The sequence below is a fragment of the Taeniopygia guttata genome, chromosome 1A, assembly GCF_048771995.1.
Source record: "Taeniopygia guttata chromosome 1A, bTaeGut7.mat, whole genome shotgun sequence".
In the NCBI taxonomy this organism is placed as follows: domain Eukaryota; kingdom Metazoa; phylum Chordata; class Aves; order Passeriformes; family Estrildidae; genus Taeniopygia; species Taeniopygia guttata.
Window position 1 is genome coordinate 71243579 of NC_133025.1, and position 25311 is coordinate 71268889.

Consider the following 25311-nt stretch of genomic DNA (forward strand, 5'->3'; position numbering starts at 1 on the left):
TAAAGCTCTAATTATATTCTTTTGAGTATAACATACAGACAAAACAGCCCACCCAATAGTAACCACCACCCCCCCTAAGTGTGGATTCCATCCTTATGAGGAGAGTTTAAACTTGGGTTTCAGGGTAGATTTAAACAAATGTCTTAATGTGCTGGAAAGCATCTCCTTGTGTGTGTGTGTGCGTGTGCGTGTGCGTGGAAAGAGTGTGCAGATGTGGTGTCTGTCACACCCTCCTCAGGCTGTTGTCTCATCAGATGCTTATCCTAAAATATCCAGGAGGTTTTGCTGCAAGTGGTGCTGTGCTCCTGCTGAGCACTACCAAAGCAGGGCCCTGAGCATCTCTGAGCATTTTTTCTCTCCTGGTGGATGTTTCTGGCACATGACAGACCTACACCTCCAAGGCTGAAGGAGTTTTGCCCAATCCAGGGGTTTGGGATGAAATATAAGGTTTAGAAGGATAGATGTGTTGGGCTACATTCAGAGATAAATGTAACCTAGTCAGTAGTAGTTGCAATTATCCATTATGGACATTAGTGGTCAGAAACCTATGAAAATCGGCTAAAACCCAAAAAAAAATATTTAGGATCATGGCCACACTGCCCCAACCTCCCATCAGGAGGATAGCTCTGCTTGCTGTACAAAGCAGGAATTTATTTCATCTGGAGCTACTGTGCTCCCTGGGGATTTATTTGGGCAATTAAGATGACTTATCCAAATGTCTCAATATATGGATTTGCACCTTTTCATGGTATTTTTCCATCAAAGTCAGGTTTCACACCTTTCTGACTCTCAATTTAACACCAGTGACCATCAAATCTGAGCAGTCACCTCTCTTTCAGAGTTTTCTCCCAAAGAGACTGGTGTGAGTTTTGCCAATTGGAACATGATGATATCAAGTGCTCTGGAATGATAGCTGGGTGAACTTCTTAGCTGTATTTGATAAATAAATTACTTCTCTCTCTAAAAATGAGGCCTGTTCAGCTGTTCATCAAGTTCAAAGAGTTCAGCCTCATAGTTTTGAAAACGTTAGCTTGATAACACAGTGTTAAAAGTTCTGTAGCCCTGATTTGTGCTGAAGGGGGGAATTAGGATGAAATTACTGCCTTGGTTTGGTTCCATCTCTGACTTCTTTAAACTTGTTTATTTAAGCCTGTTTAAACAGTGCCTGAACCATCTCATTTGAATTAGCCTAATAAAAAAACCCCTCAAGTATACGTATGAAGTTTCACATAATTTATTTCTAGGGGATAATTTCAAGTTTTTATCTTAACTGCTACACAAGGGAGATAGGCTAACCTCTAAACCTTAAACTGTGATTCTTTTGTGGTTATTAAAAAAAATAGTTATAGAGGCTGACAAAGATTTCTCTATCAATTCTGTGCTGTTTGCAAGCAGAATGTCATCTCTGTTCTAGACAGCAGCCACAGGAGCTCAGCTGGGGCCCTGCATGTCAAGCTGAGAGCTTTTTTTCCACCATAATAAAGGTCCTGCAGGCTAAACTGCTGCTAGCTCATCAGTGACACTTCTGAAATCCCCTTGATGGGCTTACACAAATGTAAAGATTCCTCCTCAGCCGTGCTGCTGATGGCGTACAACAAAGGTAGTTCTTCAGTCATGCTCACCCTGCTTTGTCTTCTATGTGCTTGCATGTGTGAGTGTATTTATGTGGACATCTGCGTGAATATACACAGATAAATTAAATATGGACATATAGGTAGGACAGACAGATATTTGTGCATATATTTAATGTTATTCTGTGCCTTGAAGTGAGAAGAGCAAGAAAAAGCTACTGAGAGCTTATTTTAAAAGCCTGTGGCTATGGCATCTTCACCCAATCAGAAGCTCTTAGACACAGGTGGAATTATTGGGGTACCAGGAGATTGACTTGATGATCCTGATGGGTCCCTTCCAACTCAGAATATTCTAGGATAAGCACTGTTTTCCCCAAAGAATAATTATAAAAATGAATTAGTATGTTAATTCTTACAACATAGTCCCTGCTTGTTTATCCTTTATTTTCTTCAATTTGTAATAATCCACTCTAACCTTTCCACTTTTAAAAGACTTTGTCTCTAAACTGTGGCACCCAAGTAGGTGGTCAAGCCAATACTTTCTTTTCCCCAGCCAGACACCCTGGGAAGAAGCAGCAGATTGTGTTTTCAGGAGATTCTTGCTGGAAAGCTTTCCTGGGATTATCATCACATGTCAAGGATGATGTCCATATAAAACATAGATTTCCCAACAATACAACTTCCTTGGAAAGAAAATTTTGTTTTCTTTAGTTCACTTATTTTGAATTAATAAAGGAGTCCATGGGGAAGGAGTCAGTTCTTCAAGAAAATACTCATTCTTATAATTACCATGTTCCTGCTTCCTCTCTAGCCTGCCAAAATTCACCATAAAGAAGAAGCGTGGTAATTAATTGTCTGCCAAGTGGCACAATTAATGTTCTGCAAATGGAGGATCCTCTAGGTGATAACAGCTGAGTTATAAAATGCCCCATTATATGTTTCAATACCAGTACAGACACACACACATGTGCTGAGAGGATGTGTTGTGTTAATTTTTATTTACTTTTTATTTAGGACACTTTGATTTTCTTTCCTTCAAAGTACTTTTTGAAGGACTTAATTTCTGTGCAATAGAGCTCATGGGCAAACACTCAGTAAAAGCAAAATAAGGAATGCAGTCATGGTTCTAAAAACATTTAATATTTTTCAAACTGATGCCAGTTGTGTGCATTGACAGTAATCCTGTCTAATCCCTTCCACATGTATTATCTTTGTGCACCTGCTTTCATTGTCTCACTTATCAGTTTTGAATACTTAGAACCACAATTTGTAGGAAGGCAAAGCAACAGAACAAAGCATCCACGCACTCACAGCTTGATACACTGCAGTTTTGTATTGTAAAGATAAAACATAGTTTAACATTTCGGTGCTGGGAGTCAGCATCTTGCACTGAGACATTTTTCCTCCCTCCTGTCCCCGCAGCTGATGTCTGTGTGTGTTTGTGTTCGTGTTCCTTGGCAGACTGACTGAAGCACACAGAACTGCTGTGAAAATCATCAGGAGAATGCAGTATTTTGTGGCCAGAAGGAAATTTCAGGTAAGCAGCAGGATTAATCCCGAGTGCATCTCGTCAGTTTGTGGTACATTGAAGGCACTCTCAGAGGGGACTTGTCTTGGTGAAGGTGGTTGTAACAAGTCAAAGGTGCTTTTGAGGTTGTTGGATTCACCTATTGTGGATTTTTACTGGTGTGGGCAAAACTATCAGTGATCCATGCATGTAGTATGCTACAAACCCCTGACTTTGTGGAGTCAGCATCATTATTTTTTACTTCTCTTTTTTTACTAAACTTGTTTTTTGGGCTTCTGCTTGTTTAACTAACCAATACTTACCCATCCACTAGCAGAAGTGAAGAAAACACTGGTGTTGGGGTGAAAAAACCTCTGCCAAGGTGTCTGCAAAAATACTGATCATAACAAGAATATTATCAATCATCTGATCAATTAGGGAATGTTCAGTCCCGTGCTGTGTATGGCTGACAGATCAATAGGCTTCATTGACAAGTACTATGGGTGCAAAGTTGCTTTCATAGGTGTGACTCACATTTCCAAATGTATTTCCCAGAAAGGGACCTCATAGGTCATATTTTATAAAATTGTGGAGCATCTGCTGTCTGGAAATTTGCTGTCTTTTTGAAATGTTCAGTTAATTTTCTCAATCAGGTTACAAAGTGCTCAAACTAAATGTTCTGCATTGAAAATACTGTTTCAGTTTGCCTGTTTAGTGAGACTTACGATAAATCTTGTTTGGGATGTGATCCTGATATCATCATTCTCATCATCCACGGGTTGGAAATGCTATGGAAATAAAAAATTGACTTCTGGAATGATTTTCAAAGCCCTCATTATTTCCATCTCAAGGTTCATGTTTTTTTTGTCCAAGAGGATGCACTGCAAGTTAATGCCTTTTCATTATCCTTTTGAAGAGGTTTTAAGAAAATAAAGTTTTGAGCTGAGCACTTAAATGCAAGCGATAGAAGCCTGAGATAAAATCCCAGCATTCAGAAGATTCTAAATTAGGGCAGATAGAACATCTTATATATTTCCTAATCCCATGCAAACATGTATCTTCAGAAAACTCTATCTTTTGAAAGAAGACTAGGACAAGTCAGTTTGTTAAACTCAGCAAAAAACAGGAGAGTAGGATTATATTGTAAATATAATATATAAAAATTGTCATTTTTACTGTAATTTATATTGTAAATATAATTGTAAAGAAAGAGAAACACTATGGGAAATAAAGAAAAAAAAAACAAGGAAGAAAATAGGGACATTAGTTCTGTAAAATAAAATCAGTTTATAAATGAGCTAGGTTAAAAATTAGGATATTTCAAACTACCAGAGACCTAATGTTCTGGAGCTGTCAGCCAGTGGCAGTCATGCCAAACCTTAAAAACTGAATTTCCTCAATTTATGGAGAGAATTCTGTGAGTCAGTGACAGAGTAGAAGAAGAAGGAATAATCTTTTGTTTCTTCCTTTCTTGAAAGGAAATAGAAATAGAGTTTATAGGACTTCCCATGCTAATTAGATTTTGGAAGTTCAAAGCTGGGTAATATTATTTAATTTTGCATGCTGAATGTGGAATACTGAGCTCAGATGGCCAGGATTTGGGATTGTGAACAGAATGAAAGTCAAAGGAGTTGTTCAAGTGCTGCATTTACCACACTTCTCTGGAAGCCCATTACCTCCTGGCTTCAGTTGTATCATTCTAACATTTCCAAATAAAAACATGACAGGGGATTGTGCCAAAGTTTGGCAGGACATAAGATGCCCAGATCTAAATCTTTATGGAAAAAGAGGCGGGGAAAGTGGTGAAAGCTGAAGGGAGGACTCAGGCGGATTGCAGCACTTTGCAACTGTAGGATTCGGAGCTGATTTTTTGCTAAAAGGGATAACTGTCAGAGGACTTCTTTTGAGGAGGAAAAGAAATTTCACTGGGAATGAGTGGAATTAATTATGCACATAGTAGCCCATTGGGGAGAGGGGAGAGAAAGGCTCCCCAGCACATCCAGGCTCTGCGCCATGCACGGTGTTTAAATAGAGAGTGTCCAAAGGAAAGGACATGGGATTTAGCCAAAATGCTCTCCAGGCACCCCCCCTAGTCCATCTAAAGAGTGATACTGGCACTGCTTCTTAGGGTGAAGACAATAGGCTGCTTTTCTAGCCAGAAATAATGATCTGCAAAATGTTGGGTGGTAAAGAGCTGAGGAGGGGGGAGAAAAAAACCCAACCAAAAACCGATAAGCTGAAAGCTGAAACCTCCCTCCCCTGCAAAGCCTCTGCTCCCAGATGCACTCAAATGCGTGCACATGCACCTCCACAGCCACAACTCTTCTGAAAGTATTGGTGCAGATAAGTGCTGTGTGAAGGGAAGGCATTTTTTCATGAAGAACTCTTGCTTCTTCATTCATTTCACAGGATTTGTTTCCATTCCAGTTCCATGCTTTCATTTGAAATTTCTAGGATTGTGTGGCAGCCTTCCAAGCATGACTCCAGCACATACTGTAGGTGTTCAATGCATGTGTGCAGTGGTGCATGCTAATGGCTCTGGCTGAGGCTGACAGAGTGCAAACAGACAACAAGATGACTAATGAGCTGTTTTCAGTAATTTTCAATTACTAGATTTGCAGTTTACCTTTGCTTTTTTTTCTCCCCCCTCCTTCTCTTCTTGAGTCAGAGCCAAAAAGGGAGACATTTTGTCCCACATTTCCCACAAGGGTTCTCAAAATGCTGGGCTTTCCAACAGGCCATGATTTGTGTTGATACCCCCCCACATACATTGATTTTACTTGCTAAAATTTCACCGTGCTGCACATTTTATAACCACGTCATTTTCTGCAAATTCTCCAGACTTGTTTCAAAATTTGGCTGCAGTAGCTGCAGCAAGAAACCAAAGCTTGGCAGAAGCACCTGGATTCTCATTAGGATGGGAATATAGCTGGGCAGGTGGGATTTTTTTCACTCTCTTGCAATTTTTTATCTATCCTTTTTGTTTTAATTGCACCTTTTTTTCTGATCTCAAACGTATCATGAAAGACAAAGGAGGACAGACAAAACCCACATGCGGCAGTCTCCTGGCTTATGCAGAGCATCCATCTTCCCTGTTCCTCAAGCAGCAATATTTCTGTCACCAGACATCTCTGGTCTTCAGAGATGTTTGATTCTGGGTCCAAGCACTCTGAGTTGGGCCAGTCCCTGGGGTTCAGCCTCCTGACATTATGATTAACACATGGCTTTGGAAGGAGCCAGGAGATACTGTACATGGGAGTCCCAGATAAATTATCCATCTTAGGTTCGTGTTTCCCAAATACACTGTGAAGGGCTAATATTTTGCTCAGTGTGGAGTAACACGAAGACATGACTCTAACTGACAGTAAGGGGAATCATTTGGCTACACCTCCACAACAAATATTCACTCCCACAATGGCTGCGTATTTTTTTATTCATTACAACAACTGTTGCAAAATGACAGGCAAATAGGCAGATAAAAAGACAGAATGAAGGCCTGTCTGAAATAGAAATCCATTTTGGACAACACTAACCTTTCAACTTGCTGCCTGCCTCCTTTCCCAGCAAGCTCGGAAGCCGTACGACGTCCGTGACGTGATTGAGCAGTACTCCCAAGGACACCTCAACATGATGGTTCGCATAAAGGAACTTCAAAGGAGGTGGGACCTGTCTACCTCATGAAATATCTGATTCCTCTAGTGCCAGCTGGCTGTAGGAGAGATGTGTTCATAATGAACAGGAATTGTCCAAAATTGCAAGCGCAACAGGGAGCACAATATCTAGAGGATTTAACTTGGAGCCATTTTTAACCCTTTTTATGACCAAATTTTAAATTATTCTTTATTCTCCTCTCCTTTTTCACCAAGTGGAATTAAAATAAATGAAGGTGCATGCTGTGAAGTTTATAGTGTGATCCAAACTGTTCTCTCCTCTTCTTAGAAAAGGAAAACTTTTCAAATAATGATTTACCTTTCTGTTTCCCCGCTGTGGTTCTCCACAACTGTGAGAAATCTGTTTTGCTTGTTCTACTCTATCTGGAACTTTCTCCCTGCCCACATTCCTCTGTGCACATGCTTTCTCCAAGTTTGGGGTTTCCAGCTGAAATATTTTGCCAAAAAACTATTCTCTTCTGTTTTTCTCTTTCAAAGTGATTTTCTCTTTTGCAAATTAATGCTGTGGACTGGGACACCAGAATGAACTCCCCTGGCACTTAAATGAAATTTTTAAAAAATCCTATTGAATGGAATCTACTGTGTCAACATATACAGATATTAAATCAGCCTGCATGAGGCTCTAGGAATAGTTGGAAATGTTATTAAGTAATTCTGTTTGTATAGTCTTTGTTATTGGGTTGCATAGGACATAGGATGACTATGTTTTAGTTACAACTTGAAAGTCTGAGAAATATTAGTACTCACAAAAATAACAATAATAATATGGTTTGATTTTGGAGGAAAAACTCTTAAAAAGCTAAACTGTTGACTGTGTGTGCAGAAAGTCATGCTAGTCTCATGTTTTTGCTTGTTTTGGTTTGGGTTTAGAGCTACCGTAAATTTTCATGTAAATTATGCTCCCGTGTTTAGCAATAGAGTTTAAGTTTTTTGGTAATTGCTCTGCTGGTAATTTTCTGTTTGCTTCTCAGGCTGGATCAATCCTTGGGAAAGCCAGGTCTTTTCCTCCCAGGTATGGTGACTGCATTTTATGCAAAATTATTATCTTTGTAACTTTGGGAAAATACCCTTGGCTACAGTAATGTGGATTTATAATCCAGCCAATCATACATGAATGTAATTCTGTTAATAAGACCTGGAATGCCTGTGTAAAGATAAATACATTTCATTCAGGTGGTAGGGGAGTAAATGGAAATTAAGAATAAATGTTAAAATGTGTATTAGAACATGATGAGATGGAAATATCCTGAGGGAAATCCTTCTACAAAAATAGCCTTTCTATATCTTTTGGTCTGGGCCTGGGATTACAGTGTGTTTATTCCACGTAAAAAGGTTTCCTCCTTCCTGAACTCATGTCCCGTATCCACAAGTGACTTGCAGCAAAACTGAGGGTGGTGAAGTAATTTCAGAGCCTCTAAAACATGGCATGTTGTCAGTGGTTAATATTATCAGAACAAGGAATATCATTCAAAACACATTTTCAACATCTGATTGCTGCAGAAGGCTCAGTTGTACAATCCTTTTTCCCTTTAGCTGGTTTTGGACCACAGGAAAAGAATCAGTCAGCTTGAATATTTCTATAAATATTTATGCATGGGAATTCATTCCACAATGTGCAAGCTAAATTTATGGAAAAACCAAGAATGTATTATTTCATTTCAAGTATAGCATTACCAAACTGAACCTGCAATTTGTGCTTGAAAAGACCAGTGTTAGAAGCACTTTTTATCGAGAAGTTTCTGGTTTCAGAGGAGGTGAATAATTAGAAGCTCATTGTAAAATAATGTTCTGAGAGGTTCAAGAAGCTGAAGATGTTCAGGAAGTTTGGTCTCACCAAATCTTGAGTCAAAAGGGTCATAGAACTCATTGGGAAGGTCTTAGGTGGGCCTGTGGCTTTGGACAAGTGTTGGAAAAAACCTTAAGTACAAAGGAACTTACTGGAAAAGGTAGAATGGTGGTTAGGGATGCAGAAGCTGGTGAGCTCAGTTAGGGAGTTGCAAGACCAAAACCAGAAGTTATTTGATCTAGTAGTTATTTTATCTAAACCCTCAACAAATCCAAAAATAATATAAGTGGTTCCAGAGAAATGGTCTGCAGAACTAAACCTAGAGTTTTCATTTGCTCCTGGAGTTATCCAACCCGCCTTTACTCCCAGGATTTTCCAAGTGGTGAACAGTGAAAAATGGGTGCAGTATTTGTTTATTTGGGGTGAAAATAGACTATTGTACTCTTCTTCTCTAAAAAAAGGGTTATCCCTGAGTTTCCCTCAGAATGCATGGTTTATTATATATTGAACATGGATTTTTTTTATACAATACTTTTCTAGGCATTGCTAAAATTCTCATTTTTAACAAAATGGGTGTTTCCCCTAGACTGTGTTATTTTTGTACTGATGACAAGCAAAAAAGAAGTGACAATGCAAAGAAAATTAAACTGCCAATAAGAAAAACATGAAAAGAATTTTCCTTTCCAGCTCCTTTTATTTTTTTCCTTGTTTTATTATACTTCCATTCAAAGAATCTTAAGGTCTGATTCCAAGCCCATTGACATGAACAGGACTCTTTCCAGTGACCTCAATGGGGTTTGGATCAATTTTTTTATTGAAAAGTCCCTGTTGTGGACTTTGATAATATCATATAAAAGCAATTGCAGCCTGTCTGTAGTATTATTACCTTTCAAAAGTGAATGATGTCATAAAAGACCCAGAATCTGAATTCATTGGAAGCAATTATTGTTATTTTTCAAGTTAGTTTCTCTGAGATAAAAAAGCACTAAAAGCTGTGTTAAAACAAGATAAGCATACGAGAAGAGAATAAAAGCCATGCTGGGTCAGAGCAGTCCTGACTCCGATGGGGCCAAGACAAGGTGCTTTGGGAAATGTGTAATAAAAGCCTCCAGCCTTCCTGTCAGCTTTCAGCCCATTGCACATGAGAGGCTTCCTGACAAGGTTGCAGCGTATTTAGTCTCCAAAACAGTTTGTCCTCAACGAATTTGCCTAATTATCCCTTTAAACTTACAATATCTGCCATATTTTTTACAAAGAATTCTAATAGTTCCACTTTCACATGTACATATTGGGAAGAATTCTCCCTTTTTGCTTGTTTTTGTCTTGGCATCTCTTCCCTTTCTTTGAAACTCCTACAAGGAGGAGTGGATTTAAAAACACTAAGATAATGAATCAATCTTCCAAGGACCTGGACCCTGCTTTTATGAGTATATTCAGAAGACTCTCTCTGAGTTCCATTGGAAGCCTGTCCCAGTGTTCCAGAGGACACAATTTTGTCAGATGAAACAGATTTCTGTCACAATAAACATATGCCTTAATAATGGAAAGTGTTGATGTAGAGGGAAAAAGCATATTATTTGAATTTATGGAATCAACAAGTTACACACATACAGTGATACAAATAAAGAGTGTCATGCTTGACCTTCACTACACACGATGGAGTTAACTGCTTTTGAATGCAATTTTTGAGACTTACTACAGCTTTTCAGGAGCAAAGGTGAAGAATAATGCCAAGGTAAAACAAAAGATTCAGTGTTTGGGTTCAGAAAAGTACACAAAAAGCTGATGTTTATCTGCAGTTTATCTGAACCTCTTGGTTCTGCATGACACGGGTGGGAATGCCTGAAGAAAAGGTCTTTCTTGCAAAATTTTGCCCATTCCATTGTTTGCTTTTTTTCCATTAAGTTCCACCTAAGCTTTGTGATACTTTTCCCTTCCCGTCTGTTAAAAAGAAATTGGGTCACTGTATCTTTTAAAGCATAATGAATATGCTCAGCTTAAAAAGCTTAATTTTATCTTTTTTAAGTCAATTAATATTTGAAATGAGAGATACCCATATTTCTGCAGGAACTGATTTATCCCACCCCTCCTGGAGATGAAAATGTTTTAGCAGTTTACTTTTTAGGCTGTCCAAAGGAAATCACAAGTGCTTGATCCAGGTATGCCTTACCTTTCTTTAATTTCTTCTATCAATCAGCTGTAAAAGGTTCTGACTGACAAGAAAAGAGACTCCAACTAAAAGCCGCCATGACTGAGGCAACTTTGTTATTTGCTAATTTTTGGGTGTAAAGGGACAATCCTGACCTTCTTTTTCAACAGCTTGCACTGTTTACAAACCCAAGAATCCAGATCTTGCCATAAGCTCATCACAATCATCCCTGGATGGAGCTTTGGCAGAGCTGGAGCAAACCCAGGTGCAGAAAGCTGCATTTGCACCCAGGTGGCAAAAAGAAGGCAGCAGTGCCTCCTGGGCTGTTCTGCTTTCTGGGATACCATTCACAAAGATTTGGGGTGTCTTCAGCAATCCCAAATATCCGGTCAATTTCCTCATTTTCTGCTTAAAAGAAGCTGATAGTTTTCAGAAAAAAAAAAATATTTTTGAGTTAGCTCTCCTCTTGCTGTGTAAAAATCAAGGAAGAATTCTTGCTTTATAAAGCAGAGTCATTTCCAGCTTTTACCATTTTCAGACCATCTCTCTGCAATTCATTCACTCTCCTAAAGGTGACATAAATACTTTTCCGTAACCAAAGGATAAAAAAATATTTTCTTTAAAGATTGGTATATTCTGATGAGACGTAGCACTTTAACTGTCTGGAAAAAATAAGATTAAGGTGCCATTCCTCCTTTGATTTGCTTTCTTCCTTCTGCTCATATCAGGTTTTGCTATTTATATCATGTGCTTCCATCTGGGGAAAGAGTTATCATCACTTGAACTGGTGTGACGCAAACATAAAAGTGTTTGAGGTTTTTATTTTTTGGTTTGGTTGGTTGGTTTGCTTTGGGTTTTTTTGTTTTTTTTTTTTTTTTTTTATTATTATTTTTGCAAGAGGCATGTCTTGTTCTTCACTAGGAAAATAGATGGGCCAGCTTTGTGAAAATATTAGGAAATTAATATAGGATTGTGTTGTTTGAAAGTAGAATACTCAAGAAAAAAAAGACTTCCAGAGAAGAAATGTCCATATTAATAAATATATGTTATTATTATTAATCTGTATTAACAACTATTCAGTCTCCTGAATTAGAATGCCTATTGCTTATTTACTAGTTTTTTCTCAGATTCAAATCTAAGTATGTAAAATAATGGGTTTGTATCATACCAACCATGTGATGCAAGATGTTTTTGGCTTTTTTTTTATTTCTGAGATAAAATTTTCCCGTATATATTTTCATCCAGCTATAGGTAATTGTGCTTCCTTTCATCCTTTGTCTCTGTGCCTTTCCCATAAGTGTTACAGGATAGCTTAGTTGATCTCTGTTTTAGTGCAGCCCAACACAGAGTAAAAACTCAATACTAAAGGGAAGTTATTTTGGATTACAAAGCGTAGACTGGAGAAATTTAGACATTGCATATGCAATATTTTCAACTCTGTAAAAACAAACAATCTAATGTAGGAAGTCTCAAATCATCTATTTAGAAAATACTCAAGAGAGAAACAAAAAAATGAGCTAGAAATCACACATACTGGAGCGACTTTATCTGAACTTACCCCCGTGCTTGGGGAATTGTGCACACACCACATTTGCTCTGAACAATGATCTCGATTAGAAGGAAATGCTTGTAAATGAGGGCTGGATGCTGTTCCCCTGGGAGGCTGATAAGAAACGGAGGAGGAGCACAGCATTTTGTGACTTTCACAGCCTGCGTGCCAGCACAGGGGTGCATGAGACACAGCTCCCTCCATGTGCATCATTCCTTCCTTTTCTGTTTTTCCACATCTTATAACAGTGTCACATGCCACAATACAGCTTCCTATCTGCTTATCTGCTCCCTATTTTCTTTCCTGTTCCACACAGCTTTCAGGAATAACTAAAATAGGAAACACTATTAACTTGGTTTGGGATGTCTTGGTGATTATCTGAAGGATGGAATTAGAGCTGGTGAGGAAATGATTATTTTATTATTTAGAAAACGAAAAAGCTTTTTGAAGTATTTCTTCAGGTTTAGAGGACTTACTGGGGTTAGACCTAAACACACTGCTGTTTAAACCACATCCCAATTTAGAAATCTTTAAAGTCATGTTTTTTTACTGATATATACTTTGAAAAACGTGTTTGCATATTTACTAACTAGAAAGTAGACATCAGAGCCAATTATTTCATTTTAGGCAGAGAGGAACACAGAGATAAACATGAGTCTCAGCTGCTTATATTTTAAGAAGTTTCTAAGGTTGTGAATGATGAATAGTACACAGGTATGAGCCAAGCTGTGTCACTTTTTGTCTGTCCCACATTTTCTTTCCTGATTTTATTTGCTCCCGAAGGTTTTCTGGGGAAACACTTCTCTTTTCTAAGCCTGCAAAGACCTGCCAAGGGTAGAGGACCTTTTAAAGGTTCTGGGTGATATGTGGAGGAGAAGGAAAGCACAAAGTGGTCTTGCCAGCACTTCTTTTGCTGGTCGTCCTCTGGGGTTGTGGTGTGTGCAGCACAAGTTACCTTGAGGTGAAATTTGCTGCAAACAGATCACTAAATATATCCTGGAGCAAATATAAATGGTAAAGCAAATATGACTCCCTGAGAAATCCAGGAATGTGATGAGCACACACAGGCACTCACTGTGAACTCTGACACAATGTAAATTCATATCTCAGCCTACCTTCCTTCATATCTCAGCCTTGTTCATGCTCTCAGCAAAACTGACTCAGTTGGCTTTAAAAACCAGGCCTTAATCACTCATGAAAATGGAGCAATGCATGCAAAATCCAGGAGTAATTACTCCAGGTATTGACAATATACTTTATTAGAAAAAAACATCCACCTTCCATTGGCATCAGCTTGTAAGTTATTTCAGTATTGTGCTGTGGGTTTTAACTTGTGAATGCAGTCTCCCAACTCAGAATATGTGTGGGTTTTTGCTTCATTCCCTGTCCAATAACACCCTCAAACTATGGCATTCCTTAGCAATAGATCCTGTGAACAGAAAGCACAGACCCCATTTTCTACAGTTTTCACTTCTAGCTCCCAATCCCACCGTTTGCAGTGGAATGTGTACCTGGGCTTTAATAAGCAGGCCTGATAAAGAGTAGGAGGGAAAATGAGGATGCAAGAGCTTTTCCCAGTGTCATTCCTTTGTAAAGAGGAGATGGATGGATGGATGGATGGATGGATGGATGGATGGATGGATGGATGGATGGATGGATGGATGGATGGGTGGGTGGATGGATGGATGGATGGATGGATGGATGGATGGATGGATGGATGGATGGATGGATGGATGGATGGATGGATGGATCTCTGCCACTCCAGCCCTTGAAGCCATGGATGTGCTGCCTCCTAGACAGGCAGCCCCAGTTGAAAACTATCCTGATTTCTTTATGGATAGCAAGTTTACCTTGCTCAGGCCAGTAATATTCAAAATTGCAGATGGGCCCAGGTACCTTGCCCATTCCATCCAACTACTGAAATAATTAAACAACAAAACAATCCATCCAGACTCCATCTATACTCCTTCATGTCTACAGACTACCTTTACCAAGGTCCAAGTTGCCCTTTAGACTAACTTAATCTTGTCAGTCTGACAAATTAATCCCCTTCTCTCCAGCCACTCTCTTTCCCTTGTTTCATTCTTTCTTGTTATGTTCATGTATTTTATTCTACCCTACTATTACCAGCCTTTTTTTTTTTTTTTTACTTTGAATGCCATAGGTATAATTCATAGTTTGAATTTATTCTCCACCTAATGAATGTCCCATTTTTATTCTTCTTTCTTTAGAAAAAGGGGTAGACAAAGGATACTACAGTATAGGAGCCAGACTGATCCGGCTGGAGGATAAGGTAAGGGCATGAAAGCTTGCTTTTTTTTTTTTTTTTTCCTGAGCAATGATATCTGATCTAGAGACCTGCAAGATGGTATCTTGGCATGATTTACTTTAGAATTACAGGCTCCATAATAATGAATAATATCCTGATTTTTGTGAGGGAGTTGATGAAGTTTCATGTGTGTGTTGTTCAGCATTAACCATTTACCTGCTATGCAGTCCTGGTTCTTGTTTGAAAAAGGAGCTGCTTTCATGTTGAAATCAAACCACACACCTTGTATACAAGTGCTGTGAACTGGCTGGTATTTGTCACACAAGAATTAGTGAATTAAATGTTAGAATCAGGAAATGTTAGTGTCAGGAATCTTTGTGAATCGCAACAGTTGACATCTCATTTACAAATCCTGAGATTCTTTCATTTTACTGCATTTTTTTGCCCTGTGCAGTTACCTATGCACATTTTCTGCCCCTCCCTCACTGTCTTTTCCCCAGGAATATGTTCATCTTTGTTATTAATTAGAGTTACTTAGCAGTGTGCCCAAAGTCCAAAGCTCAGTGATCCAGGACTATTGTCTCTCCCAAACAACATCCAGAGCTTTTTCCACTCAAGTGGTAACAAAAATACAAGTTTGCTCAAAACTCAGACTCTATTTATCTAACAGTGTTTTAGTCAGCTCTCTTACCTACCTCTGAAAGTTCATGTCCCTCCAGCAGGGTACTTTGTGTGGGCAGGAGCTGCACAGTGGCTTTGCTGGGGGGGTGTGATGGTGCTGAGACAAAAGTCCATTTGAATTTGGTGTATCCGCTGCCTGTTTGTATCCTTGTCTCACTCAAATTTGTCATGCAAATTATCTTTTCACTTTTTTCTTGGGAAGTGAGGTGAGAAGGAAAGAGGAAAGAAATTTCTCATAATTCTTAAGAGCTGTGCACCTTGCCAAAACACAGAAATTGAAATTAAACTAATACAATCAAAAATCACATTTTCAATCATGATTACTAGAACAACATCGGACATATGTGACAGTGCACTGTCAAAGGACAGATTTTCTTTGGTTTTTAGCTTTCTTGCACAGTGTCAGAGAATCAGCCTATCAGATAAAGACATTATCTGAGCTAATTTTAAGGTGGATTGATCCCTTGTGCAGCCACAACTGTTCAAAGTGAAAATGGCTTTCATTCAGATCGCCTTACTCACTTTGAAAGAGATAAATTGCTCTCTGGTCTTTGTATATTCTGTAAATTCATACGACAGCTTCATTCAGACTTCTTGAACGTGCATATAAAGAGAAACCCCCAATACAGATTGGAGATGTAGCAATAAAAGTATCTGTAATAATGGAGTGCTTTGAGTGAGAAATTCTGCTGGTATTGTAAATACCTCTGGAAGCAGCAGTTCATGGTCTCCTGACTTTTCCATATTTATGAAGAAGAGAGGTGAGAAAGTTTTTAGTGTGTCTGGCCTTGGTACAGCTTTAGCAGAATATGCTGTGGCTTTGATCAATTTTATTTCAAAGCCTGACTTAGACTGCTGCAGAGGCATCTTGGTATAAGAAGAGGAATGTTACAGGAGATGCAGGAAATGCTGTGGTGACTGATCTCTGTTGCAGATACCTGCTTGTGTTCTGCCTTTAATTTAGGCGTGGTCTAAATAAAGTCAGTGCAACCTCAAGCCATTAGTGGGCAAGACCAAGCTGCTCTTTTGTGTAAATAATTAAACTTTAAATTTTGCATGGGAACTGGTGATTTCCCCCTCTCTCTACTTATTGTTGTGGAGAAAACACGTAGCAAAGAATAAAAATGTGTTAAGATGTTTTCATTAGATGAGTCAATCATTGCAGCTTCCTTTTTGTTCTCAAACCAAACTGCAAATGTAAAATAAATGCCAGACAGAAGGAACCCAGGCCATTTGATCTTTTAGTACAAATTATCATTCTTTCATGTGTACAAGGCTTCAGCCTCATATCCCTGTTAGGTAGACATAGTGCCGAAGAAGGGCAAATATTTGTTGTGTTGGCTTGCTTGAGGTTTTGGTGGCGTAAATTTTGGGGTGTTGGTTTGTTTGAGGTTCTTTTTGTATTTGCATCTTTTTGGCACATCAGGCTAAAATACGTATGTTTACATAATGAATACAAAGTTAATCTTCCCAGCTATCTCAGCTATCTTTGTTTTAATGGGACAATAGAAACTACTGCATCCTGCTGTCAGACTGCTTCCCTAAGTTATTTTCCCATGTCTCATGGGCTCTCCTGCTCTAACAGTTCACTGTGTAGTAACTACTGTGTGTCCAAATGTGAAACAATATTGGAATTGGGAAGAACAAGCTGAGGTTCAATCACTGAGGAGAATAAATGAAGCAAGGGCATGTCTGACATCAGGCTTCAGCTAGTGGTACAAATGACACCCCCCCCCCCCCCTTCGAACTGGAAAACCTTTGGGATCAATCTCCTCCCCTGGAGAAATTATTTTAACATTCAGTCACCCAGTCTAGTGATGGCAGCCTCCCAAAAGAGTGATACATCTGATAAAAGGACACATTTTTGGACAAAGGCCAGTTGGTACAGACTGATAAAAATGCAATGTGGATTTGAAGTGTTATCTGCCTAAATGATCTGTATCAATAAGCAATGAGCACACCTCTGGTCCAGACTCACCTTCCCCACCAGCATTTTGCAGTTCATTTGTTTTAGCTGCCTCTCTTGAAGGGAATCAGAGTGTAACAAACCCATTGAGAACTGTGTGTTGTTCTGCATAAAGCCATAATTACTCTTTTTGCAAAGTAAGGGAGAGGGAAGCACACATTTCTGATGGTTAAGATGAACTCCATTCCCTGGAGAGGTTTTCTATTATTTCAGTAAAAACATAGCATTTGCTGTAATGAAAGACAGAGGCGCAGGTCTCTGGTGATAGGTAGCAGGTTTGAGGCAAAAATGTTTCAAAGACACAAAGGTAACAGCCTTACATTCATGTGGTATGAGAGCACTGCATGCAGCCTCTCTTTTGTGACCAAACAGGCTCCTTCTGGAAATTTGAAGTAACAGGGAAGAGGTGAGAACCAGTTTGCAACTCCAGCAGAAAAAAAAAGTCTCCTCTTTTTTGCCTGAAAGCATTGCAAAGCTGACTAAAAACAGGTAAAATGCATGGTGGTAGCTCTCAGGCAAAAAAAAAAAAAAAATGCAAATCCTTTTTGGCATCAATGTTGTTCATGGATTCACTCCTCTCATTGACATGGCACACTGCATAGTGTGAGTTTGCCTGGAACACTTTTCAACCTGTTTTTCCTTGAGCAGGGCATAAAATTCTTATTTGTTGTGTAATAACCTAGTAACCAAAGTAATAACTTAGTGTGGTTCTTTTCACAAAAAAAAAAAAAAACAAACAAAAAAACCAAAAAAAAACCAACAAAAAAACCCCACAAACAAACAAACAAAACTGAGATATTTGGAGAAAGAATGAGGCTTCCTTCCCAACATGTGATGTGTGCCATTTGGCCGACCCCTCCTTCATGGCAGAGTCTAATTTTATATTGTGGTATGTAGCCATTGACAGATCCTTTTGAAATGTATTAAGAGGGAGATTGGTTCCAAAATGATGTTCTAGAGCTGGTGTTAGTTTATTTTCAAAATTGTAAACTAATGCTTCTTTATGATGAAACGGGTATTCTTTCTTTTCCTTTTCTTTTCAAAATTAGAAACAAAAATCATGGTGTGTTATGTCAAACTGCATGGCAACCTATAAATAAAAACAGGAGAGAAAGAATCTGCAAATGAAAGGTTAGAAAGGACAGCTGTGTTGTCTTTGAAAAAGAAATCTATTAGGTATTTTTATAATTACATGGCAGTCTTTTTTATGTGGTATTTACAGTTATGATTTACGTCCATATTACCATAACTATTTCCATACTTACAGACAACATGTGATAATACTGAGAGCCAAAAGCAATCATTTGGTAGCATTTAAAAAATGCAGGAACACTAAGAGAAAACAGGGCAATAAAGCAGAACCCTTCTGAGTTTTATCCATCTGCGTAATGCAAGCCAGGACAAAAATGTCATCCAACATAAACAAATGTAGAGGTTGGATTGTGGTGGTAAACTCTCTCTTTACTAATTTAAACACCCGTTTTTGAGTTGGAAGCTAAAAAGATGGGCTCAGAGAAGAGTGGTAACAATGGAGAGATGGATGTTGGTGAATCTGATTCCTGCTGTGATTACATCAGGAGTCATTAAATAGTAAATTATTTGTCATGGCAGTGCCTGAAAGCTCCACCAGCTTGAAAAGTTGGTAAGAATTTCCATTCTAAACCCCTAAGTTTGGACTGGGGTGAGGGGCATAACTAAAATGCATTTAAAAAATAAAAGGAACAAAAAAGAAAAACAAACGCTGAAAATTTGTGCATGATGAGTTAGTTGCAATATGAGCATGCTACACTTTTGAGGTTTCAAGAATACGTCTGAAACAAAACCCTTTGTTACCAAAATTGTGTTTTGGCACCAAGGTGTTTGTGGGTTGTTTGCCCCCAGTTCCTAAAAGATGGAGACATTCCATAACAGAAAACTGTTCAGCAAACTGCTTGCAAATGGATATTGTGTGGATTTTCTTAGGTCAAAGCCTTATCTCATTTACTCTGGAGCAGTCCAGCATAAATCCATTGACTCTGTGCCATAAGCATGATGTCATTAGAGTTTTATTTTTAATCTGTTGCTGAATTAAAACAAAACAAAAGTAAGGAAAAACTAAAGCCTGATGCCTCAAGCCAAATTGTGCTTCCATTTATGCCAGTGAAATGACTCAGGATTTATGCAGGTGTAAATGGCAGCAAATTTCTTAAATGGCTTTAACAAGATTCCAGCTCCTGTGTTCACATCCTGCTCATCAAGAGCAAGTTGGCAGAGATGAGGTGAAAGCAGAAATAGGGACTCAAACATTTCAGAATTAATCTGAGTGAAGTCATGTTTTTCACCTATTATGACTGAGGGAATCTTTGTGGTATGCTGGGTATTGTAGAACTGAAATTGTATTCTTGTAACTGAAACATCAAGATGAGTTTTTAACGTGCAAAGTAATGAAAATGTAACTGCTTACATCTCAGCCACACAACTTTTTTAGTCTGCTCCTGACTCCTCAGTGCAGAGACGAACTATTGTAGTCCTGACTTCTTCTGACTGTCTGGGATGGGCTTATGCTTCTCAGATATACCTTGTTCAGTACAGTTGAGAAGGAAAGGCTGGGTTTGAGCTGCCTGGTTTTGATGGTAATTTTTGGAGGATCAGGCAAAAATAAGAGCTAACTCTAATACCCTTTCAAGTAAGGAAGAGACAGATCATGTATTCTGATGCATAACAAAAAGAATCCTCCCTCAATGCTTCCCTTATTTTTTTTTTTTGTTGTGGAGCTTTATCACCTGTGGTACTTGGTAGCACCCTCCTATTATTAAGGTTCTACACCACTTTCCATTACAGAGCTCTATTTTCAGTTCCTTCCATCTTTGCCAAACTCCAGCCATCTGGGCTGAAATTCTGAGAGTCAGATGTCTGCCTCGGGCTGAGTTCCTTTGGAAAATTTGTATGTCAGAGTGGGTCATCCTTTCTATATCACAGTAACTGGACCCACTGTGAGGATTCTCCCAAAAGTAAACTTAAAAACATTGATGGAAAACACTTGAGCTTTATCTAAATTTGAGCAAGAAAACTGGACAGAAATGGGATATTATCTGCCAGTCTTGGGACCCAGAGGCCTAATCCAAAACGTAGTGAACTCATCAGGAAGCTTTCACATGGATCAGGCCCTGATTTTTAATGAGTGAGGGAACAGAGAGTTTTGCACAGTGAATGTTTGCCAGGTTGCAATTCACCACCATAAATCAAACGTTAAATAATTCCAAAGCCCAGTAAATGAGCGTACAGATGGCAGTGTCTGCTCCCCAGGGATTGCACTGACTGGGATCCAGCCCCAACTGTTTGATCTCATTTACAGCAGTCTCAAGGATTGCTCTGATTAGGCACTTGGTGCAGTCTTGTTTCTCTGCTCACTTGGCCGAAACTTTGTTTCTAGGAGCAAAGCCTCCCTTCCAACACTGCCCAGAACACCTTGGTTCATGCATGGCAGGGGTCTCACACCCAGATGTGGCAGAGAAGCTGGAATCAACTGTGTTCAAAGCTTCCCTTCAGTAAGAAAAACAGAGAGTCACTTGTAGAAGAAGAACAAGTGCTCCTGGAGAAGAGCACATGGTGTAACTGAGAGCACCAAGGGAGGGAAAACACCAGAGTGGCTTAGGGCTGCTGGGAAATACCACAGAAGAGAACTGTTAGAACATTGAGAATCTAATCCATATTGGTGCAGCCAGCTGTTTAACCTGCAGGGAAAAGATCCTGGAAATAGCAGCACTGATGGAGACGGCTGTAGATGAGAGGCCCTGTCCGTGCCTTCCTGTTCTCCACCAAAACTTTCCCAGTGTCACAACTGGCTTTAACATACACAGGGAAAAGGGCCCTGAGCTTGGAGATGGTGATTTCCTGTAAGTTTTAGAGAAAATCAGTGCCTGGGTAGAGGACAGACACTCTGGAAATCCCCCTGCTCCCAGAACAGACTGCAGTGTGAATGTGGCTCTCTCAGGTGCCAGGAAGTCCAGCCACATGTGGAGAGGAGTCACAGCTCTGCTGGTTCTGCTGCTTATGATGCAATGAAGTAATTTATTTACTATTACTGGGTGAAAATAAATGTTTTTAGAGCATTTTCAAGATTTTGACCTTTTTTTTAATAAAAAGTCAGATCCTCCCATTAAGACCTCCCATTATGACTTTGACCTGAACATCCAAAGAATAACAAAAATTAAGATCACCTCTAAGTCTTTTGCACCTGCTTTTTAAAATTTTTAATTGGTTATTCTAAATAAACATAATGTTCTCCATGATCCTGGGCCCCAAATCAAAATGCCTTTGACTAGCAATGTTAAACTGGAGTATTGTACCAATCTTCTTGGGGGAAAAAAAAAAGTGTAAATGCATTAAGACTGTCTTTTCTTTTGAGCAGTGTTGCAGTGTTTTATGCTGATGGAAAAATAATTCATTTGAACACTTTCTGCAACCTCCAATTATTGCAGATATTAAAAAATTTAATTTAGAAAGCTTTATTCAAAAATATATTTTGTAGCTGTTCTCTGTTGGTTATCTCTGTGCACTGCAAGTGCTGCCATTCCTACAGACAGGTTGAGAATATTTGTTTGGAATGTTTCTCCATCTGAAAATGACAATTTGTTTCCAATGGAACATTTTTTTGAGAAAGTGTCACATTCATGTGTTTTAAATCATGCACTGAAGGAAAGTGTTTCCAGTTTTCCACTTCAGAACGACTTCCTGAAAATGAGAATTGGGGTGAAATACTCTTGATTTTCTGAGCATTTCAGTTGAACAGGTTTATTTCTAATTCATTTTTATGAGTGAATTGAAGACGTTCCAACATCATGAAGAATTCACAGAGAACACAGATAAATTTCTTTTATAGGAAAAAAATTTATTTTCCTCTAGTATTTCTTACCTCAGAATTACTGTAGCTATTTTACCTACCACATTTTTCAGATCAGTAATTCACAGGGCAATTTTAATGCTATTTGAATGCCATGTAATATTGACCTCTAATTCCTCTTGATCAAGGAAGGTACACTGAAAAAAAACCCCACAGATTTGTACTGTTCAAATAGTTCTGAGGCTAACAGTTGGATTTCTGTTTCATGCAAGAGCTGCGGCACTGAATCAGAGCAAGCATCTGTTTACTCCTTGAGCTATCCATCCACTGATGGCAGCTGAGGGATGGACTAATTCAAGCCTAATTTACTATAACTGGTCTCTGGATGTTTGCAATGGATTATATGTGTGGGAATCCAGGGCTTCCCTCTGGCTGCCCTGGCAGGGCTGGGACCCTGGCAGGGGTCAGAACCCCCCTGGACAGAGCCCCCAGAGACACTGGCTGTGATCTCTGTCCATGGAAAAGAGTTTTCAATCTTACAGCATGAATTACAAGCTCTGAGTGTTTGATAAGAGTAATAATTAAGTGTGACACGGGTGCAAAAGTAAAATTTTAGATTTCTAGATTAGGGGTTCAGAGGGGACAAGATGGAGAAAATTGGGTTTGTCTTGTCCTTTTCCTCCTTCTTCATGCCCTCCATGTTTCACTGTGGTGTTGGCATTTTTCTGTTGGTTCAGGCTGGGGACACACTGTCCAACGTAGGTGACAGATATTGGCACGTTATTGTAAATCCAGCACAGGTGGTTTCTGGTATTTAATGTTTGTAACATCCCACTGGGGGCAGAGCCCCACACGCTGCCCTGCAGGACAGAGCTGTGGCAGGGCAGCAGAATATGTTAGAGATAAACAAGAATAAACAACCTTGAAACAGCACAGACCAATTATGGCTTCTGCTTTGGCAGCGGGGCTGACAGACAGAGACTTTCTACAACCTCGGAATCACCAATACCCACAGATTCCGACATATATGTAAGAATCAGTATGAAAAACAGTGCTGTGAAAGGCAAGTTACAGGATGACAGCACTCTGTAAAAGAAAATAAAAATAAACACCAGAAAGAACTCACCAAGTCACTGCAGTAATGTGACAACAATCCCTGATGTATTGGCTACATCTAGGGAAGAGAACTTTCACTCAACAGAAAATTCATATATATGACTTCATATAAAGGCTTATGATGTGAGGGAGAGAAAAACTGAAAAACTCCTTTTTCCCCTGCATTTACCACCAGCTTGTCCTTTTCAATGCATAGCATTGAATTTTATGGAGCACGAAAATGTGAGCAGGACAGTAATACGTACTTCTACATCATAATTACTTTTCCTACCAGTAAATAGTGTAGATAAAGTAAAATCATATTTTTCCTGATGAGAAGTTTGGGTGTTCTGGGGTGTTTGAATAAAGCACGTTAGCCAATGTGTCTGTTACGCACTTCAATCCTTTGAGACCAGAAGGAGTGGGTTTGAGCATGAGGAGAGGTGGTGCAGAGTACCTGAGATCTCTTCTGGTCATATGGGGTCAGTGCTTAGTTTAATACAGGCTCCATCCTCAAGTTTTGCATTTTTATGCAGTGTCAGAATACAACTAAATATTACTAAATCACTGAGCACTTTACCCAGGGGTTTGTTCATGGCACTGTATTTGAAGATCTGTGCTTTTCTTCTTTATGAGAGAGTGTTTTTTCCAGGCTAAAATGCCTGTGAAATAAACTGTGTGCTGTCACATCAGGCCAAAGGCAGCATTCTGAGTTCTATGGCTGTGATGCCATAAGGTGCCTTCGGAGCACAGGGTGGTGTAGTCACTGCAGCATCCACCATCCCTGCTGTGGGTCTAGCACACTGATTCAGGAATGCTGGACAAGCTGCAGGTGGAGAAATGAACACTACAGATCTGCTGACAAGTTGTCAGAATCACAGAGCCATTTAGCTTGGAAAAAGAGCCACGACCATTGAGTCCAACCTTGTCACCCAGACCAGAGCACTGAGTGCCCTATGCAGGCCTTCTGAGACCTCCAGGGATGGGGACTCCACCACCTCCCAGGGCAGCCCCAAACCTTCCAAGGTTTGACCACCCTTTCCAAGAAGAAATTCTCCCTGATGTCCAACCTGAACCTCCCCTGGCACAGTTTGAGCTGTTTGCTCTTGTCCCATCCCTTGTTGCCTGGGAACCCAACTCCCCCTAGCTGCCCCTCCTGTCAGGTAGCTGTAGATAGAGATAACATCTCCCCTGCTTGCTCTGGTTTAGGAGGTATTATCAAGGATCAAATTGGCAGGTCTGTATTTGTTTCTGAAACCTGCAGCCCACAGTTAAATGACACATGTGGCCTCAGTGTTTTCAAAACCTGACAACTAGAAATACTGAAAATTCAGTCACATTTTCTCTTCTGAAAAACACTAACAAAAATAGGAGATTATAACTGACCTAAAAAGGACTGTTTTCCAAGAGGTGAAAGAAACAGCAAGGCATATAAAGCAACTTTAACACGTGTGGAATAGAGCCAAAACAGTGTAATGTGAAATGTGGGGTAGTACAGGGCTAGGCTGTTGCTGCCAGTCAGGTTAAGTGTCTGACCAGATCTCCCTCTGGATCCAGGGTCTGGCTCACACAGCTGTCTTTCCTCTTCAGGAGCAGAGATTGCAGAGATTATCAGCAATATTATCACAAGTCTCCTATACCCTGTGTGTTGATTAAGGCTGCTGCATTTGCAGTTGTGCAGTTAGGAGACATTAAGGAAACTCCCCAGTCAGACCATTCCCTCTGGGACTTTCTGGCAGTGGCACTCTCAAGGTCAGAGACTTTCTGGGACGTCCTTGTCCTGGCTCCCCACACATCCCACTCCCATCACACCAGCTTTGCCATGGCAGAGGTGGCAGAGCCCCAGATGTCTCATTCCATAAAGCCACTTGTTTCTGGGGCAGTGACACAGACACAGCCCAAGCTGCTGCCTCCAAGGAGGGACCCCAGCAAAGGAACCCCTGGGATTTTATCCCATCACAGTCTACCCATGGCCAGTCCCACTCTTCCTCCCGAGTATTCGTCCCCTGCCCCCATCCTTGTGTCCATCCACCTCGCTGCCATCACTTGTTTTCATCTCCCTTCTTGCCCAAAAGGTTGGGCATTCCCGGCTGCTGCTGTGACTCAGTGTCCATTCACCTGGCTGGCTTTCACCTGCCTTTGTGTCCTTTGTCATCCCAAAGGTTAAAAGTTCATCCTCTTGTCCTGGGTTCCCACCCAGAGCTCAGCCTGTGCTTCAGTCTGCATTTAAATCTGCATCTCAACC

The 25311-nt window shown here is 39.8% G+C and overlaps 1 protein-coding gene across 8 annotated transcripts in view; it reads left to right on the top strand.

Moving 5' to 3' along the window:
• LOC115493495 (potassium voltage-gated channel subfamily KQT member 1-like) overlaps window positions 1-25311 on the top strand; it is a 315875-nt gene that overhangs the window by 112823 nt on the left and 177741 nt on the right. For 6 of the 8 annotated variants that reach the window (XM_072923929.1, XM_030263672.4, XM_072923924.1 and 3 more), the window contains 4 exons: window positions 3033-3108; window positions 6643-6737; window positions 7721-7761; window positions 14465-14526. In XM_072923929.1, coding sequence (XP_072780030.1) covers window positions 3076-3108; window positions 6643-6737; window positions 7721-7761; window positions 14465-14526 — 231 coding nt within the window. In that variant the 5' untranslated portion in view covers window positions 3033-3075. Of the gene's footprint in view, window positions 1-2993; window positions 3109-6642; window positions 6738-7720; window positions 7762-14464; window positions 14527-25311 lie in introns of all 8 variants that reach the window. The other 2 variants (XM_072923925.1, XM_072923926.1) reach the window with 1 other exon arrangement.